This window comes from Mustela lutreola, chromosome 9, assembly GCF_030435805.1.
Source record: "Mustela lutreola isolate mMusLut2 chromosome 9, mMusLut2.pri, whole genome shotgun sequence".
Lineage (NCBI taxonomy): Eukaryota > Metazoa > Chordata > Mammalia > Carnivora > Mustelidae > Mustela > Mustela lutreola.
In genome coordinates this window covers 111,207,297-111,226,547 of record NC_081298.1, presented here as the reverse complement: position 1 = coordinate 111,226,547, position 19,251 = coordinate 111,207,297, and the positions used below count along the sequence as shown (strand labels likewise).

Below are 19,251 nucleotides of genomic sequence, written 5' to 3'. Positions count from 1 at the left end.
TTTCTTGTAGCTATAAAAGGCAAAAGTGGGGGCACCTGGGTGGCTCAGTCGTTAAGCTTCTGCCTTTGGCTCAGGTCATGATGCCAACATCCTGGGATCGAGGCCCACATCGGGCTCCCTGCTCAGCAAGGAGGCCTGCTTCTCCCTCTCCCATTCCCCCTGCTTGTGTTCCCTCTTTTGCTGTATCTCTCTCTATCAAATAAATAAATAAAATCTTTAAAAAAAAAAAAAGGCAAAAGTGGTACCAAGAGAAGGATCTTTTTCCCCCTTGAATTCCTCTTTTACAGTTCATTTTGTATTTGTTATCAAATCTCCAGAATCATGGATTCAGGTTTTGTTGCTTTGGTTTTCTCCACATGCCACAGAGAGAATGAGCTTTCCAAAACATTACTTGTCATTTTTCTTTGTGGAATCCATTGATCTGGGGAGCCTGGGTGGCTCCGTGGGTAAGCCTTTGCTTTCAGCTCAGGTCATGATCTCAGGGTCCTGGGATCAAGCCCCACATCAGGCTCTCTGCTCAGCAGGGAGCCTGCTTCCTCCTCTGTTTCTGCTGCCTCTCTGCCCACTTGTGATCTCTTTCTCTCTCTCTGTTAAATAAATAAATAAAATCTTAAAAAAAAAAAAAAAAAAAAGAATCCATTGATCTATCACATTAAACCCAGACTTCTCTTCTTGGCTTTTTATTTTTTTACCTTACCTACTCAAACACCTGTTCCAGGTTTTGTTTTGTTGGGCTTCTTTAATTTTTATTTCCTAACATCTGTTAAAGCAATATTAACAGAAAATGTATCTTTGAATAGAAATATTTAAAGTCCAGATTTCTTTCTCTCTTTTTGGTCCTTTTTATAGTCTGAAGATACAAAATCACTTTTGTTTTAGGGTCTTTCAGGTGTTTGTTTCTTAAGAAATGCGTAAGAAAACTGGTTCCAGGGCACCTGGGTGGCTCAGTCAGTTAAACCATCTGATTCGTGATTTTGGCTCAGGTCATGAGGTCTTGGGATAGGGCCCCACATTGGGCTCTGTGCTCAGCACAGACTCTGCTTCAGATTCTTTCTCCCTCTCCCTCCCACTCACTCCCTCTCTCAAGTGAATAAAATCTTTAACTAAAGGAAGGGAGAGGGGGAGGGAGGGAGAAAGGAAGGAAGGGAGGGAGGGAAGCAGGGAGGGAAAGAAATACTGGTTCATCAGCTCTAGAGCAGAGGTTCTCAGCCAGGGACAGTTTTGTCTCCTGGGGGTCATTCAGCAAAGTCTGAACAGTTTTGGTCGACTCAGCTAGGTGTGGGGGTGCTACTATTGTCCAATGGGTCAATGCCAGGAATACTGTTAAATACCCTGTGTACATAGGACAGCCTGCCACAGCGAAGAATCCCCTGGCTTCCTATGTGAATAATGCTAAGGTTGAGAAAACTTGGTGCAGACTCATGGTAAATAATCTTTGCTTCTTGGTATCTGTATTAATTATACAAATTTATACACTTTGTTTAATTAGGATCTCCCTTTTTACTTTAAATTTAAATTGTATTATTTTTAAAAGTCAAATATATGCATATAGTTATGTAATAATATCCAAGGCAGTCGTAAGCCTAGTTCCCCCTCCACAGGCATTTTCAGCTTTTCTGTGTGGCTTCTGTATTTACATCACTCTTACACTGCTACTGTTACTTTTTCAATTTTCTAAATCTCTACTCTCTCTTCTCTTTTCCTTTCCTTCATGTTCCCAATATATCACAGCATTTTTTTAACTTAATAATCATTCATTGTATTTTATGAACATGTAAGGATTCCCCATGTATTCTTTCTTGTACAACCTTTTGTTTTTCCTTGAAGTTGATTGTTTTGCCATTCTTTTCGATTAGTCTTCTAAAATAGAAAAAATTCTTGGTCCTTGCTTATCTTGAAAATGTTTTCTGCACTTAGCCAGTGATTTGTTTAGGCATATAATTTTGCTTTGGAAATCATTTCATTCAGAATTTTGAATCTTTCTTTTAGTCCTATTTAACTGTGTTGCTGTTGTGAAATGTGATTTTCTGAAAGCATTTTGGATCTTTGAATTTCATTATTTTTTTGTTTGGTTGTCCATTGTATTCAGTGGATTAAATGCTATGTAAAACTGCCTATTCGCTGAATTTCTAATCACAGAACCTAGCATTGTTTTTATATGAGAAGCTGTTCAGAATCCTGAGCAACTGTAAGACTCATGCGGCCATTGAGAAAAATGCCTTTTTTAAAAAAGATTTATTGGGGCGCCTGGGTGGCTCAGTGGGTTAAAGCCTCTGCCTTTGGCTCTGGTCATGATTCCAGGGTCCTGGGTCGAGCCCTGCGTCAGGCTGTCTCCTCAGCGGGGAACCTGCTTCCCCCTCTCTCTCTGCCTGTCTCTCTGCCTACTTGTGGTCTCTGTCAAATAAATAAAATCTTTAAAAAATAAATAAATAAAAATTTAAAAAGATTTATTTAGGGACACCTGGGTGGTTCAGTCATTAAGTATCTGCCTTCCACTTGGATCATCCCAGGGTTCTGGGATCAAACCCCACATTGGGCTCCCTGCTCTGCAGGAAGCCTGCTTCTCCCTCTAGTACTCCCCTGCTCACCGGCTTGTGTTCCCTGTCTCGCTGTCAAATAAATAAAAAATAAAATAAAATAAGAAATGGAAGGAAATTATTTTTAAAAAGATTTATTTATTTATTTGAGAGAAAAGGGCGTGTGCGGTGTGTGGGCGAGTGTGTGGGAGGGGCAGAGGGAGAGGGAGAATCTCATACAGACTCTCCCTGTTGAGCCTGGATTCCTCTTGGGGAACTTGATCTCATCACCCTGAAATCATGACCTGAGCCGAAATCAGGAGTTGGATGCTTAACCCAAGTACCCAGAAAAATGCCTTTTTTTAGTTAAAAAAGAAAAATTCTTTCATTGAACAGGAAGAGGTTTAGTCAGACCCTGCATCTCTGTACTAGTGGCTTTCAAGTTCACTGTGCTTAACGCTCACCTGGTGATGCTTGTTTTCCATGTAGACTCCTTGATCCCTCCCCGAGGCACTTGGATTCAGTAAATCTGACTGAGGATCACCTGGTGATACTTATCAACCAAATGGATTTCTTGATCCCTCCCCAGGATATTTGGCCTCAGTGAGTCTGGTGTGGCACTAAGAAATTTGCATTTTCCTAAGTGAGGACCCTAGTCAAGCTGCAGTGCTATGAAACTGAGAGTCTTTAGGCAGTGGGGAAATGGATGCTCATTTCAACTTCCTCTTTTATTTATATGAATAGGGAGTGTCTTTAAATAAAAGAAATACATAATTTGTGTGCACATTTTTACGTGTGGTGTTTGAGTCTGTGGGATGATGCTGTTATCTGTTAAGCAGATAACAGACCGATCAGCACTTGCCCTTAGACATGAGACTGTGTTGTGTCGTAATTATTGATTCACTTGTCTGTCTGGGTCCCAGCACACTGCGCAGCCTCTGAAGCAGGACAGAGGATGTTTTTAAAAACCTTTTTCAGTGATCTGTGGGAAAGTGTGTTGTCTCTGGAAATTCTGTGTTGCCGTGTAGTTCCCTGTAGAAGAGTGGTATGAATAATGATACAGGCCTGCAGTGATCTTTCTTTGTATTAAGGTCTTTAATGAGTTTTGTATTTATATCATCATCTTTGGATATCTTTATTCCTTAAGGGCTAAAGTGTGGTGGAAGAGAACAATTAGGGTCATTGCTTGAGATTCAGCATCGACCAACTGGGTTATCTATATAACAGTTTGCTAATAGTTCCTTTGCTTTGGTCTTAAAATTTGCCATATTTTTTTCTGTGAGCCAAGATTTGTTCAGCATAAAGGAAACCAGCACTTTAAGTCTCTTTTTAAACTACTTTTATCAACAACTCTTGGCGTGGTAGAACATGTGTTAATTACATATTCATATTTACTTCATAAAATAATTCTGACTCAACCTCCTGCTTTGTTAGCTGTTAGTATATGTACTTGAATATTTTAAGTATCAGATTTTCATTTTTAATTTGGCAGAAAATACGCAGCTACAGTAAAGAAAATTTAAAAATGAAGATCACCTATTATTTTTTCATCTTTGCGTAAAAGCTACATTCCTCCAAATAATTTATATTTTAGATTGGCTGGGTGTCATCATGTTGTATCTCTAAAACAGTATCTAATCAGCATTCCTATCTCTTAATGTAATTATGAAAATAATGGTTTGATGATTCTGTTTAAATCATCTTGTCATTTCAGACAGTGTAGAGGAGACTAATGCTGTATTGTTTGTATGAATTTTCAGTGTCAGTTAACCCTTAACATCCGAATGGCTCTTAAAGAAAGTGGTATCTATTAAAACAACATTCAGCTTCCATTAAAAACAAAAAACAAAAAACACCCAACTTAGAGAACTATAAAAACCCAGAATTTATTTCTTCTAAGTGATTAAGTATTAAATGTTGGAAATCCTGCTCTTTCAGCTGTTAGGCAAAAAAAGAAACTGAAGCCTATTTTTGGAAAGCCCATTTGGTCTGTAAGCACGCTGCACGCGTGGTGCAGACGTTCACAGGTCACAAAACTTCTGTGGCAGCTGTAGATGTGCAAACCTCAGCAGAGCAGTATCCCTGCCCGTAATTCTGTCCTTCCTAAGGGCCTGTCAGGTAATTGTTGACTGTGAGTGTTGTTATGTGCTCTGAAGTAATCATGTTAATTCTTCTTCAGTAATATGCACGAATAAAATTAGAAAAACCAAAACCTTTATAACTCTCACTAACCAAATTAGAGACTTGACAGGATAATATGGAAAGAACACATGCTCTCAGAAGTCTTTTGAAGTGATATTAACTAGAGCTGATTACCAGAAAAAGATGTTTTTATGAGGAGAAATTTTTTTAAATCTGAGGAATGTACATTTGCAAAATGTTTAGTTAACTGTGATTGTTGATCTGTGTGTGAGCATTCTGCATTTTATTTTGCTTTTGGTAATTTTTTCCTTTCCGTTGTTTTCCACTCTGATATTCCAACAGCCTGCTCTTCCAGCTTCCCATTCAACAGATATGTGATGCGTTTGGATTTTGCATGTCATTTTGTGGGTTGCAAGCAGTAACTTCTGTTTACAAAATCAAATGACATTATAACGTTTAAAAAAATATTTTGTGTGTCCTGACCAATTATCTATAATCTGTATCAAAAGTCTCCTGTCAAATTTGTGGCTCCACAGAATTTTTCACACTAGTGAGGATGATTATACACGTCTTTGTAATGAATGCCTCTACCTAGGTAACCTTAATTTTTCTCAAGTGTAGACAAGCCTTTCCTTCCCCCCCCCTTTTTTTAATAGACATTCATTTTCAAACTTACACCCAGGGCTATATGATCAAAGGTAAATGCCATCAGACTTCAAGTTCTGTATATCTGTAGATCTTTTATTTTGCCCTTTACTTTATAGCAGTATCTTTAAATTTTAACTAGGCTTTAGAGCAGTGTCAATAAAGGTAAGTTAGTTAATCTTGATATGAATGTGTATTATTTTTAGGTTCTCATATGCAGTGGCTACTTAAAAAAATTCAAAGATTATTTTACTTACTGGTTTGCACAGTGAAGTCTTATCTAAAGTCTTTGTATAAAATCGCCTCATATTAACTCTTTATAGATTCAGAAACTCACTTCTGATCAGAAGCTTTCATTGTACTCCTTTTTTTTCTTTAATAATTAGGAAATACCTGTCAAGTGTTTTATATTATAAAGATTTACTGCCTAACACAGTTCCTTCCACAGGTTAGCCTTGCAGTAAATGTCTACAGACAGTCCTGTTTTTTGTTTTTGTTTTTGTTTTTAGGTTACGCAACACCAGGATTGTATAGCAAGTCTAAGTATGTACATATATGTATATTCCTAACTGCCATCTAGTTTCTTAGTATCAACTTTACATTCTGTGTATTCTTTATTTTGTATATGTCATCACCATGAAGGTGATGTGGCTTTTCTTACATTTATCCACTTTTTCCCTCTCTCAACAGGGGAAAATGCAGTGTTGCCCTTCTGAATGAGACAGAGTCAGTATTATCATATCTTGATAAAGAGGTAATTCACAATTACACTTGTTTTGTGGTTTTTCCCCCCCTTGATTTCACACGAACCCCATACCTTTGAGTTTATTTTTTCTTGCACCAAGTCATTCATTGGGAGAGCAGCATTATATAAAAGTATAATGGCTAGAATACATTTAGATAATTTGATTTTTCTGGTTAACTGAGATAACATTTGGCAAAAACTTCTGTGTCTGTTTTTTTTTTTTTTTTTTTTTTTGGTTGGTAATGAAAGGCTTTATACAGTATGATGATTTAGTTGGTAGTCGAAGAACTGTTTTTGGCTTTATGAAATAAGTGACTTCTGTATACTTGGTACTCCTCCCTGATTTTTTTGTTTTTGTTGTTTTTCAAATAAACAGTTTTTCTTTTAGACTTTTTCCAGATGAGATCTTAACTCATGGTCTGCTTTCTTTCCTAAAATCCCAGTAAACTTTGTCAACTAAAAATGTTTCTGTAAACTTCATTAAGAAACATTTTAAACATTTTTTTAACAAGTTGAATGAGAGCATATGGTTCATTGGAGGAGGAGATTCCTCTAAACAGAATAGTCTACAGTGGGAAAATTTTTACTGTTAATGCTTTAGTATTTGACCTTTATAATTTCTTGGTGTTTTTGTTTTCTCAAATCTTTATTTTTTGTATGTATGTGTGTGTGTATGTGTGTGTATATGTACTTACATGTGTGTATATGCTTTTAAACAATTAAAGGGGGGTACCTGGGTGACTCAGTCATTAAGCATTTACCTTCGGCTCAGGTCATGATACCAGGGTCCTGAGATGGAACCCCTCATTGGGCTCCCTGCTCATCGGGGAGCCTGCTTCTCCCTCTCCCACTTCCCCTGCTTGTGTTCCCTCTCTCACTGTGTCTGTCAAATAAATAAATAAAATCTTAAAAAAAAAAAAAGAATTTAAAGGGTTATATTTTCTGTGAAAAAAACTTTTTTATTATACTTAAAATATTGCTTAAAATTTAAAAAGTACTTAAAATATACTTTAATAATTATACTTAATATGTATACTTAACATGTTATACTTAAAATGTTATCCCCTCATCTCAAATGAAGAATACATTACTGCAAAAGATGTTGCAGACAGGTAGAACTATTGTACATTAGAAAATCTAATAGAGAAAACTAAGAGAGAGTAAACACTCAAGGCAGAAACAAGATCGATAGTCTTTATAACTTCCACATGGGAAATTTAGAAAAGAATGTAGCAGTGTTTTTCAGTCAACATATGGATAACTGTATGGAGAAAGATAATGCTCAGAAATTAGCATTAGTTCACAAAAGCAGAAATAAAAGGAAGAAACACTGAGTACGTTTCAGTGTACTTTACTGGTGTATTTGGCTGTTAAGAAAGTGTAATTTTTTAACTTCTAATTTTTTTATTTTATTTTATTTATTTATTTGAGAGACAGAGATCACAAGTAGGCAGAGAGGCAGGCAGAGGGAGAGAGGAGGAAGCAGACTCCCTGAGGAGAAGAGAGCCCGATGCGGGGCTCGATCCCAGGACCCTGGGCTCATGACCTGAGCTGAAGGCAGCGGCGTAACCCACTGAGCCACCCAGGCGCCCCTTAACTTCTAATTTTTAAAGAAGCATTATTTTTAAGTAATCTCCACACCCAACATGGGCCTTGAACCTACAACCGTAGGATCAAGAGTCACATGCATGGTTCACTGATTGAGCCAGCCAGATGCCCCAACAGTGTGATTTTTTAAAAAGTGGTATTTTTGCCTTCTAATTTGTTGTTAGTAATTTCTGTGTGCTAAGGATTGTTGAAGCTGAAAATTTGCAAAGGACTTACTAGGATATTTTTCCTGTCCATTTGATTTTTAAGCACTTGATCCTGTATCAATCTTTGGGAAAGGAACTGACGTCTCTGGCAGTGTATTTGAGGAAAACTTTTTTTATTCAGAGAGCGCAGTTTAGTAAAAATAAAACTGCTTACGTTATATTCTTTTTTCAATTTGAAAAACACTTTATTCTTTTTTTTTTTTTTTTTTTTTTTACTTCTTTATCTGTTATAAGACCATCCTTGAGAAAATCTGGTTTTTAAAATATTGAAATTGGCATATTTGAGGATGGTAACTCAAGGGACAACTTTCTAATCACGATTTTTTATTTGTTGAAAAATTACATTTACATTTTAAACAATTTCCCATATCAGGCACGACATATAAATTTAAGGAATTTTTTTTTTCTTTTAGAGAGAGAGCGCATGTGAGGGAGCACAAGTAGGGGGAGGGGCATAGGGAGAGGGAAAGGGAGAGAGAATTTTAAATAGACTCCAGGCCTAGCACAGAGCCCAACATGGGGCTCCATCTTATGACCCTGAGATCATGACCTGAGCTAAAATCAAGAGTTGGTTGCTTAACTGATGGAGCCACCCAGGTGCCCCAAATTTAAGGGGTCTGAAGCAACCTGGGTGGCCCAAAATAATAATTTCATCTCATTTTACTGATAAGTATGGCAGAATCCTATTTTTACAGAATCCTGTGCTGACATATTTTACAGAATAAAAGTGACCAGAGGTGTGTCCTCTTCTGAAGTCGATGGTGTGCCAGTGGCAGTAGCTTTAGTTCCCTACTAACACTCTTTGTTGCTCCTGTCTTCAGAGACACGTATTTCTGATTATGTATTGATCAACCTGTCAACCTATTAAGCAGGTTGATTTATATATTCTGCAGATTTTTCTTTTCCCTAGGTAGTACATTTATATGCGTAAATTGTCACATTGTTGTGTCTTCTTAGCAATTTTATTGTTTAAGCTTTTCTTCTGATAGTGACCCATGTCACCTTGTTTTGTTCTCTCCTTTCCCTTTATCACTGTCTGTACAATCCGAAAGGAGAAAGCTTTACAGTCTGGCAGGTATCTCTTACTCGCAGCCTGCTCACCAGGGTCGTGGTAAAATGCGGATGGTAGAAACAGGCCCCTCCAGGATAGAAAGCAGAGAGTCATGCACTAGATGACCCCCAGAGTCCTCGCAAGGAGCAGGGACAAGACTTTCTAAGACATCTGGTGGTTTTGCGGAATTCAGCAAAGGCCTGGTGCTTGGTCATTTTATCCTTTAGGCTCAGTCAGTAGAGCCGGTTTGCATTCTAAAGGACCTCGGGTGCTGCCTTTGGCAGCACATACACTAAAATTGGAACGATACTGAGAAGATTAGCATGGTCTCTGTGCAATAATGACAGGCGAATTTGTGAAGAAAGGGGCAGGTGGGAAGGACCTTGGCAAGTTAGTGGGTATGCTGCTAGTGGTAGGTATAGTTATGTTTATATGCCTATTTATATGTAAATATGAGTGCTTCAGGATTTAAAGGAAAGCTGCAGAATTGGAATTAATAGATGTTTAAATAATACAATGTGACATTTTAATGAGTAAACTGCATTTAAGCTCAACTCTTCTAAACTTTATTTAATGTGAGATGTTATGCATTTTAACATATTGATAAAATGTGGACGGACACTTTAAAAGTAAGTGTGCCAGGTGTCCTCATTGTTCAGTATGGGCTTTCGAGATTGGAATGCGACTTCAGGAGTCTTACTTGACTTACAGCTTAGCTTTGCTAGCTTTCCAGAATCTTGTTTTAGAGTGGTTAAATGGTTTTCTTTTAGACTAAAACAAACAACAAAACCTGATAGTCTACCTTTATTGTAAGCTGTTTATTTTTGCTCGATTTAGTTTTACGCTATTTTACATGATGACAGTAACATCATTTTCTTCTTCAAGATATATGAATTTATCCACCAAAATGAAATCTTACTTACTTTCTGAAGTTTTATGGTTTCTTTATGGTGACATTGACCTTATTGCTGTATAAAAAGTAGAAGGAATTAAGTTTACCTAAAATTTTCTGTCATTTTTTTTTTCAGGACACCTTTTTCTACTCATTGGTCTATGACCCTTCAGTGAAAACACTGTTAGCTGACAAAGGTGAAATCAGAGTGGGGCCTAGATATCAAGCAGACATTCCAGAGATGCTCTTAGAAGGTATGTTTTCCTTCGGGTTTCAAGTCCTATGAAAACAAATAACGTCTTGAAACTCAAATATCCTTTTCCTCATCTGGGAAAGGAGACTTTTAGGCTGAAGTTTAAATGTTAAAAGTTCTTCCACTTGTAGAAATACAACAAATAGCAACAGAAAATAATTTGAGGAGTTGTTTATTTATTTTACATTTTTATGAGTTTTCTGGCTGTGTTTTCCTTTAATTTAATTTTATTATATTTTATTTTTTTAAGTAGACTCCATACCCAGTGTGGATCACAACATGGGCCTTGAACTCACGACCCTGAAATCAAGAGGGTCTAACACTTAACCAGCTGAGCCACCAGCTGCCCTTATGCTTTTCCTTTTAAATGCAACTTTAAGAATGTTCATATTGTTGAACTTGTGTCTTAATGTGACACATCCATGCCTTGAGGTCCTGAAGGCCCCTAAGTCATCTGTTTGAGGTGGTCTGGAATCTAGTGAAGATTTTGGGATTTGGGCTAATCTGGGGTAGTGTATGTACTGGAGAGAGGATTCAGAGCTTTACATTTTAAAAACAACTTAGGACATAACTTCCTTTCTCCTCTTATAACTGTAAACTTAAAATCTTTACTTTCTGATTTTAAAAGTAAAACATTCTTCAGACATAGCAATGTATGATGTAGGAAACAAACCCCATCCCCTTTCCTTCATTGCAAATCCCCGTTTCACGCCTGTGGTTGTTTGGCGTGTATTCGCACTGGCCTGCCCCCAACTCCCAGGACTGGTCCAGGCCTGGCCGTGTTGCACGTGATCTCTGGAGCTGCTCTTCTCCATTCACAGTGTATCTTTCTTTAAGCACCTTCTCACAGGAGTAATGTGACTTTTATTTTTTACAGTGACCCTGCAGGTCTTACATTTGCCCGGATGTACTATCATTCCCTCTTCCAGTCCCTATTGATAGATTGTTAGGTATTTACATTTTTCTGTGCTACACATTGATGCTGCTAGAAAACTTACACATATATTTGTGCTGTATAAATATTCGAGCATAACTTCTTGGAAGTGAGATGGTATATACATTTTACATACTGAAAATGCTCCTCTGCCCCTCCAAAACGCTGTGTTACTGTACGTTTGAAAGAACCAGGTGCTTTCGCCAACCCTGATTGTGAGGGATTTTTTTCACCTTCCATTCCCCCCACCCCACATTTTGATGTGTCATTGTCTTAGGGGTTTTTGTTTTGTTTTGAAGTTGAGATTATACTTGCCTTAGTTATTTTTAGCTCTCCTTCTTTAAATTTCTTGTGCTTTTTCTCCATGGTTATTTATTTTTTTATGTATTGGCAAGAATTCTTTGACTATTAAAGGTAAGTAAACACAGAAGTATTTACCTTTGTCTATAAATATTACAGATACCCTCCCCCCACATACACTTAATTATTTCATTAAAATTTTTCAATACTGATTTTAAATTTAAGTCATTAATATTTTTTGTCATACAGAAATTTAGAATTTATTAGTCTTTTCCTTTAAGGCATTTTATGATGTGCATTTTTCACAGAAAGGCCTCCACTTTTACTTTTGCCCTCTGATTATTAAAACATCTGAGTTTGGGGCACCTGGTGGCTCAGTGGGTTAAGCCTCTGCCTTGGGCGCAGATCATGATCTCAGGGTCCTGGGATTGAACCCTGCATGGAGCATTGGACTCTCTGCTCAGCAGCAAGCCTGCTCCCCACCACCCCCCACCTGCCCCTCTGCCTACTTGTGATCTCTATCTCTGTCAAATAAATAAATAAAATCTTAAAAAAAAAAAAAAAATCTGAGTTCTTCCAGGGTGCCTGGCTGGCTCAGAAGTGTGTGACTCATGATCTCAGGATTGTGGGTTCGAACCCCATGTTGGGTGTAGAGATTTTAAAATAAACTTTAAACAAAAATTAAATAAAACAAAGCAAGAGTTCTTCCATTGGTTCTTCTCCCTTTTTATCTTGCCATACTTCTAAAAAAATGTACACAGAAAAGTTAAATCAACAGATACTTAAGATAGAGTTTGTGAACTGTAGTACACATTGGTGTCAGTAATGCCAGGCTACAGACATCTTTGTTCTCATGAACTTAAATACCAGGAAAGGTCAGTCAATAAAGATTAAGCTCAAAGGAAAGAACTCTGTGTCTGTGCTCACCTGTGTTTGGAAATGATTTTGAACAGACTGGGAGTAGTGAACCAGTTTATTATAGGTTCGAGAAATTATATTTAATTGGCATCCTTATCTGTGTAAATCAACTTATCTTCCAGAAGTAGTTTTTATGTTTTTAGTCCTTAATGTTTGATGTTAGACTTATATCACCGTACCTAAGTATTCACTAAATATTATTTTATTTTTAAAAACTTGATTTTTAAATTTCACAACACTGTAATGCAAATAATGGATTATTTTGCACTCCAGATATAAGTGGCAAAGTAGATTTGCTGAGTCATAGGGCTTGTGTGTTTAAAATTTTATACAAAATGCCAAATTGTCTTCCAGGTAGTCATTTACAGGTGAGTAGTCATTTATAGGTGGTTTTTTTTTTTTTTTTAAGATTTCATTTATTTATTTGACAGACAGAGATCACAAGTAGGCAGAGAGGCAGGCAGAGAGAGAGGAAGGGAAGGCTCTCTGCTGATCAAAGAGGCCATCGCAGAGCTCGATCCCAGGACCCTGGGATCATGACCTGAGCCGAAGGCAGAGGCTTAACCCACTGAGCTACCCAGGCGCCCCTACAGGTGGGGTTTTTTTTCCTCTTGTTTTAATTAAGGTGTAATTTATATGTCGTACATCCCATGCTTTTTAGTGTACAGTTCTGTACAGAAGTGTATGTTCCCAGTGAGATAGTTCACCAAGTCCATCTGTGCACAGACCAAATGCCAGCAAGGTCCCTTGTGCCCATGTGTGTATGGCACCCAGCCCAAATCCTGCATCCCCTAAGCAGCCTTTGTCACTCTTCCCTGAACGCTCATCCCTCCCATCTTTGAACTGTGCAGATGTTATCTTTTATACTATTTTTTGTTATTTGACTTTAGAAATTTTAAAATCAACACCTGAGCTGTTGATTGTATGGTTTTCCCTTAAACACTGAGCATAAGCCTTGATGTATAGAAAGCCTGGAATGTTTTTTTAAAGATTTTATTTTATTTTTAAATTATTTTTATTAATATATAATATATTATTTGCTCCAGGGGTACAGGTCTGTGAAGCCTGGAAATTTTTGAGTATTGCTCATGGATAAATGCTAAACCAAGTAATGAAGTTGGTATGTTTCAAGTAACAGTGGGCAGAAGAATCAGATCATAGAATCTCACAAAATCCCATTTATCTGGAAGACTATTTAAATAAGGTATTTATGGGGTACTTGGGTAGCTCAGTCGTTAAGTGTCTGCCTTCAGCTCAGGGCATGATCCCAGGGTTCTAGGATCGAGCCCCACATGGGGCTCCCTGCTTAGCGGGTAGACTGTTTCTACCTCTCCTACTCCTCCTGCTTGTGTGTTCCCTCTCTTACTGTGTCTCTTTCTGCCAAATAAATAAATAAAATATTTTAAAATAAATAAATAAATGAATGAATGAATGAATATGGTATTTACCCCTAAAAAGTGTTAAAGCTACGTAATTTGGAAAGCATATCTCCAAAAATTTTTAAAAGATGATTTTAGGAAACAAAATGATACATGAAATGTAAAAATTTATTCTGCAGTTCCCAAAACAGACTTGAAGTTCTTCTGGGTGAGAGGAATGATTCTTAACAGCTTGTGGCATTTGGGGAGTTACCTGACAAAAGCATACTTTGTATTTAGAAAATGTGATTGAGTATTCATTTACTGTAATAGCTCTTTTATAGTTCTGTAACAAGTATTAATTACCTTTAACATAGTGTTTCTCCTGGCAGTCTTCTGGGTGGGTGGTTTATAAACTTTATTTAGGTAATAGAACACTTTGTTCTAATGAAACACTACACAGTATGACCTTAAATAAAATAAGAAAAGCAGCTTGTTGTGGGTGAGGTAGAAGAGAAGGCCCCATTGGATCTCCCGAGATACCCCAGTGAGCCTTAGGGTTAAGAGAAGGACACACTGAAGGCTGCTGTTCAGTACTTCACTCTTAGAGTCCTGTCTCTTCAGCACAGAGAGAAGCCACTCAGAAGTGCATAGGATGAAGTCCCTTTGCAGCATAGCATAACAATGGCACTCCACTAGATTCCTGTTACAAGTAATAGGAATTGTGGTAGAAAATGCAATTATACTGAAATCAAAAAGTAGTAGTTCCTCAGATCATCCCTCTTTGTCCACTGTCAAACAGCATGACTAATTTAATATGTTCTCCCTGTTTGTTACCTATCATATTGAGATTCATGAAATTATATTCAGTGTTTAATTGTGTGACAGATCCAAGTTTATCTCTCTTATCACATGCTTTATGGTAGGGTAAGTTTCCCCTCATTGTTCTTAAAATTTCTTGTGGGGGGGTGGCGGATGGGGAGGTGTCTCATCTCAGAGACATTTTTCCGACTGTTAATCATTTTTTAATCAGTTAGTCAAATACTTCCTTCCCGGATTTCATTAGAATTCTGATTGAAATTGTATTAATATTTTCTATTACTTTGGGAGGTGACTGGTCATTTCATAATATTGAGTCGTTCCTATGGGTCTGTGGGGGTCCGTTTTGAGGTTTTTATTCTGTCTGACTGGTTTGTTTGTTAATGTTCTAGGAACTCACTGGTTTAATTATAGTGACTTGGTATGTGTGGTAATACCTGGGGAGGCTAATCCTCCTCTTATTTTTCCGAATAAACTTTATTATCTGCTTGAATCTTCCTTACTGTGTTTATTGGCATTTCAGTTAATTTTTAAGTTAATTTAGGGAGAACAGACTTTTGATGGCTTTGAAAAATCTTAATTAAAACAAGGGATGTCTTTTTCTTTATTCAAGGCTATTTCTGGATCTTGTGTTTTTTTTTTTTTTTTTTTTTTAGTATAGATTCAGTCATATAGATTTTAGACATTTCTTGTTAAGTTTATTTTTAAGTTTATAATTGTTAGCTGTAAGTATTCATTTTCAACAAAGAAAAACACCATATTTTTCATCATAAATGAAGAAGTCACTTTGGATTCCTATTTCAGCCTAAAGCAGTTAGCATATCCAACATGTTTCATTTCACTTGTAATCAGGCAACTAATTAGATGGCAAGATCTAAAGAACCCCCTTCTGTTTTGTAATTAATATATTTTCAGGGGAGACTGGTGTAGGGTGGCAAATAGGTCACCAACAGTTAAACCACTCTTGGAAAACATGGACATTACCATCATAGAAATTCCTATTGTAGCTAGTACCTGTTTGCAGGGAAGTGAAATAGTAGAAAATATCATACTCAAGAACAGCTATTTAGGACTTGTTGCACTTTGGGTTTACTAACCCTTTTGATACTCTTGAGTGGGTACGTTTTGACCAGTGTGGCAGATTCCGATTTGCACTGGCGTGGAATGTAGAACTTGAATTACTGAGTGGGTGGCAGCATCCGCACCATGGCAGAACATATGACAGGCTCTCTTTGTTTGTGAATGTGTCTTGATGGATTCTAAGATATTGTTGTGGCATTTGTCTAGCTAGTGAATAAATCTTTTTATAGCTTCAGAATTTTTAAATTTACTTATGGCTATCCACCATCTAACAAACTCTTGAGATCTGGAAAGATCGGTATATAGTTTGCAAAAAGAAGGTGAAAGTTTCTTTGAAATTTTAAATCTTTTACTGAGTTTGAATAAACCACCTAGAGAACTTTTCCATTGAAAAAGATGTGCTCTTGGGGAGTTTTGCTTTATTTCTTCACTGTATCATTTCACTGTAATACTGAAATCTTAAGAAAAGTCCATTTATGTATTAAATTAAAATTTGTAACTGCAGAAAAGTATTACAGCATTAATAAACTAAAATGACTGGATTTACATATTTGTGTAGAACCTGGCAGTAATCAGTTTAGCTGAGTAACGTGGGGAAAGCTAACTCCTCTAAGTTCCCATTTTCTCCTCCTTAATGGTAGTATATGTGCACACATCCTAGTGCTGTGAGGATCCTATGAAGTAATTCTGTAAAGCATTTCGCATGGCTCCTGACTGTCTCTGTTCACTGTTGCAGTTGCTTCTCCCCTGACCCCCACTGCCTACTGCTACTGATTAAATAACTCTTGGGGATTTGGGGAGGTAGCTGTCTTTGAGAATTAAGGAATTAAAGTAGTATAGTCTCTTCTGCTATCATACTCACTTTTTTTGAAACTTGAATTTGTTCATCTGCAGTTGATAAATAGGGAAATATCAGTATAGTGTGGAAGTTGGGTCAATTTATAGGAGACTTTTCCCAGCGATTGGGGAAGGTATTCTTACAGATAAAAAGAGATGAAAAGAAAAAAGATGGAAATTCAAATAAAATCTTAAAAAAAAAAAAAAAGATGGAAATTCTACAAGAAGGGCTTTCCTCTAGAGCAAGTAATGGCTGGTTTAGTGGCCTCAAAATCTGTGGCATTTTCCATTATAGTGAAACTATATGGGGAAGCTCAAGAGTTACAGATGAAGGGGGTTGGAAGATATTTCACCTGGCGTTTAAGAGGAAACCTACACCCATTGTGTTTTTTTGTTTTGTGTTTTGTTTTTTAATTTTATAGGAACTGTAAACACTGATCTACATCTCAGTGGAAGAGGTGTGAGTCCGGGGTTTAAGGAGATAAAGGGTCGACCAATGTTTGGTTTTGTTGAAAATGGCAGTAGAGAGTTAACTGGGCTAGTATTCTTATTAGTGAATATTACTTTTTTTAATACTCTGGTTACCAAGTTTAATAGAGTTTCAAAGGTTTTTTTTTTTTTTTTCCATAAACCCCATTTTTTTAAGTGTATAATTTTGGAGATTATGCTTTTCAACAACATGGTGGATGTTAACTAACTTAAAAACACCAGCCTATAACTATTAGGTGTAAGCTGGTATTGATTGCAGCCATGTAGAACAGTAATTCTCAACCCAGGGGCAGGAGACATTAGACAGTGTCTGTAGACATTTTTGGTTGTCAGAGCTGGTGGAGGGAGTGGAGGTAGGGGGGTAGGGCACAGATGCTAGTGAGTCGAGGGACCAGGGATGCTGCTGACCCCTATAACAAAGAGTTACTCAGCCCTAAGTATTGATAGTGCTGAGGTTGAGAAATCTGCAGTAAGGGCTCTTGGGAAATAGTAAACAGTAAATGCTCTTTTTGTGTTAATATTTATGTTATTATAATAATACTTAATTCTGAAATATAAATTATTCTGTGATCTAGTCTCTTTCTATGCTTTTGATTATTTTTGTGCCAGGGCAGCATTGTTTATAGATTTTGCTAGATAATATAATCCCACCCGGTTTAGTTAGTTCTTTTCTTCTTCTTCTTTTTTATAAGATTGTATTTATTTGACAGAGAGAGACACAGTGAGAGAAGGAACACAAGCAGGGGGCGTGGGAAAGGGAGAAGCAGACTTCCCACCAAGCAGGCACTCGATGTGGCACTCGGTCCCAGGACCCTGGGATCATGACCTGAGCTGAAGGCAGACACCTAACGACTGAGCGACCCAGGCACCCTTGTTACTTTCTTCTTAATAATGTTTGTGTATATTAATATTCAAATTATTTTACTGGCTTCCAAAATTAAATTTTGTGAAATTTAACCTATTGGGATACTTGTATAGAAAAGATAGCCTTAGGATTTTAAATCTTTACTCTTTTTTCCCTCAAGTTTTTTTCTTTGAAAGTTTTGTAATTTCTTTATATAAACATAACTCCAGTTTTACTTCAGTGTTTTATATTTTTGTTCCTATAATAAAAAAATACATTTTTACATTGTATTTTCTTTGGAATGGCACTTGAATTTTTATACTATTTTTATTGTGCCTTTCTAGGTATTTAGTTTTTATGATTTCTTGAGATATAATTGACCTATAATATTGTGTAAGTTTGTGTACAGTGTGTTGATTTGATGAATTTATATATTGTAGAGTGATTACTGCCGTAGTTTAGCCAACACTGCTATCACATCACAAAATTGCTTATTTTTTGTTGTGGGAACAATTAAGGTCGAGTCTCTTATGAGCTTTGAAGTTTATAGTATTGTTGACTTATACTAACGATGCTGCATATTAAATCTCCAGGACTTACTAAATCTACTAGTTGGAATTTTGTACCCCTAAACAACATCTTCCCAATTTTTTTTATCCTCCAGCCCCTGGTAATCACCATTCCACTATCTGTTTTTATGAGTTTTGTTTTTTTAGATCCCATGTATTTGTCTCTTGTAACTTACTATTCCTTTGATTCATAATTTAAAACATTGGCCAGAACTTTCAGAACAATATTAAATAAAAATGGTGACAAATGGTATCTTTGTGAGTTTCTGAATTAAATATAACATAAAAAGTATAGTACTCTAATGGTTGGTACAAAGAAAATGAAAATGGACTGTGTTTAGAACAAAGAATATTTCTAGTTCTCTGGAAAGGTCCCGTAGGATGAGTTCCATACAGTTTTAGTTCCATACAGTTTTAGTTCTTCAGAGTCTTTGAACATCATGTGCTCTTAGGATGGTAATACTGAAGAAGTATTTTGTCCATATTTCCTTCCTTGTCCATATTTTCTAGAAACCTTAAAATATAGCTGCAGAGGTGCGCCTGGGTGGCTCAGTGGGTTAAAGCCTCTGCCTTCGGCTTGGGATGGCTTGGGTCATGATCCCCGGAGTCTCTGCTCAGCAGGGAGCCTGCTTCCTCCTCTCTCTCTCTCCACCTACTTGTGATCTCTGTCTGTCAAATAAGTAAAATAAAATCTTTAAAAAAATATATAGCGGGAGAGTTAGGGCTATCACATTTAAAATCATTGCTGAATCTACATTTTTTTTACAAAATTATGAAGAACTTATAAACCAAAAACAAGGTGCTATGTACACTTATGTAAGTAGTTGGTAAATACTTTTTTTAAAAGAACTCAGAAATTAGGGAGACCTTCATGGGTTTGTGTGGGACTAGATTAGAATTGCGCAGATTATCATAAATGGAGGTGGGAAGCGAGATTATTATATTGACTAGAATGAACATGACCAGATCATAAAATTAATCTTGGTCCTATGGCTCATATCACAGTTACTAAGACCATTCCAAAGATTACTGTTAGCTTAGCTGA

General features: G+C 36.8%; 1 protein-coding gene and 1 non-coding gene across 6 annotated transcripts in view; both read left to right on the top strand.

The window, feature by feature from the left end:
- MTA3 (metastasis associated 1 family member 3) overlaps positions 1-19,251 on the top strand; it is a 213,370-nt gene that overhangs the window by 120,794 nt on the left and 73,325 nt on the right. For all 5 annotated transcript variants that reach the window (XM_059188460.1, XM_059188456.1, XM_059188458.1 and 2 more), the window contains exons 5-6: positions 5,994-6,057; positions 9,942-10,059. In XM_059188460.1, the coding sequence (XP_059044443.1) occupies positions 5,994-6,057; positions 9,942-10,059 (182 nt within the window). The remainder of the gene's footprint in view (positions 1-5,993; positions 6,058-9,941; positions 10,060-19,251) is intronic.
- LOC131808701 (U6 spliceosomal RNA) lies at positions 9,182-9,288 on the top strand. Its single transcript, XR_009344908.1, has one exon. It is a non-coding gene; the product is annotated as a U6 spliceosomal RNA (small nuclear RNA).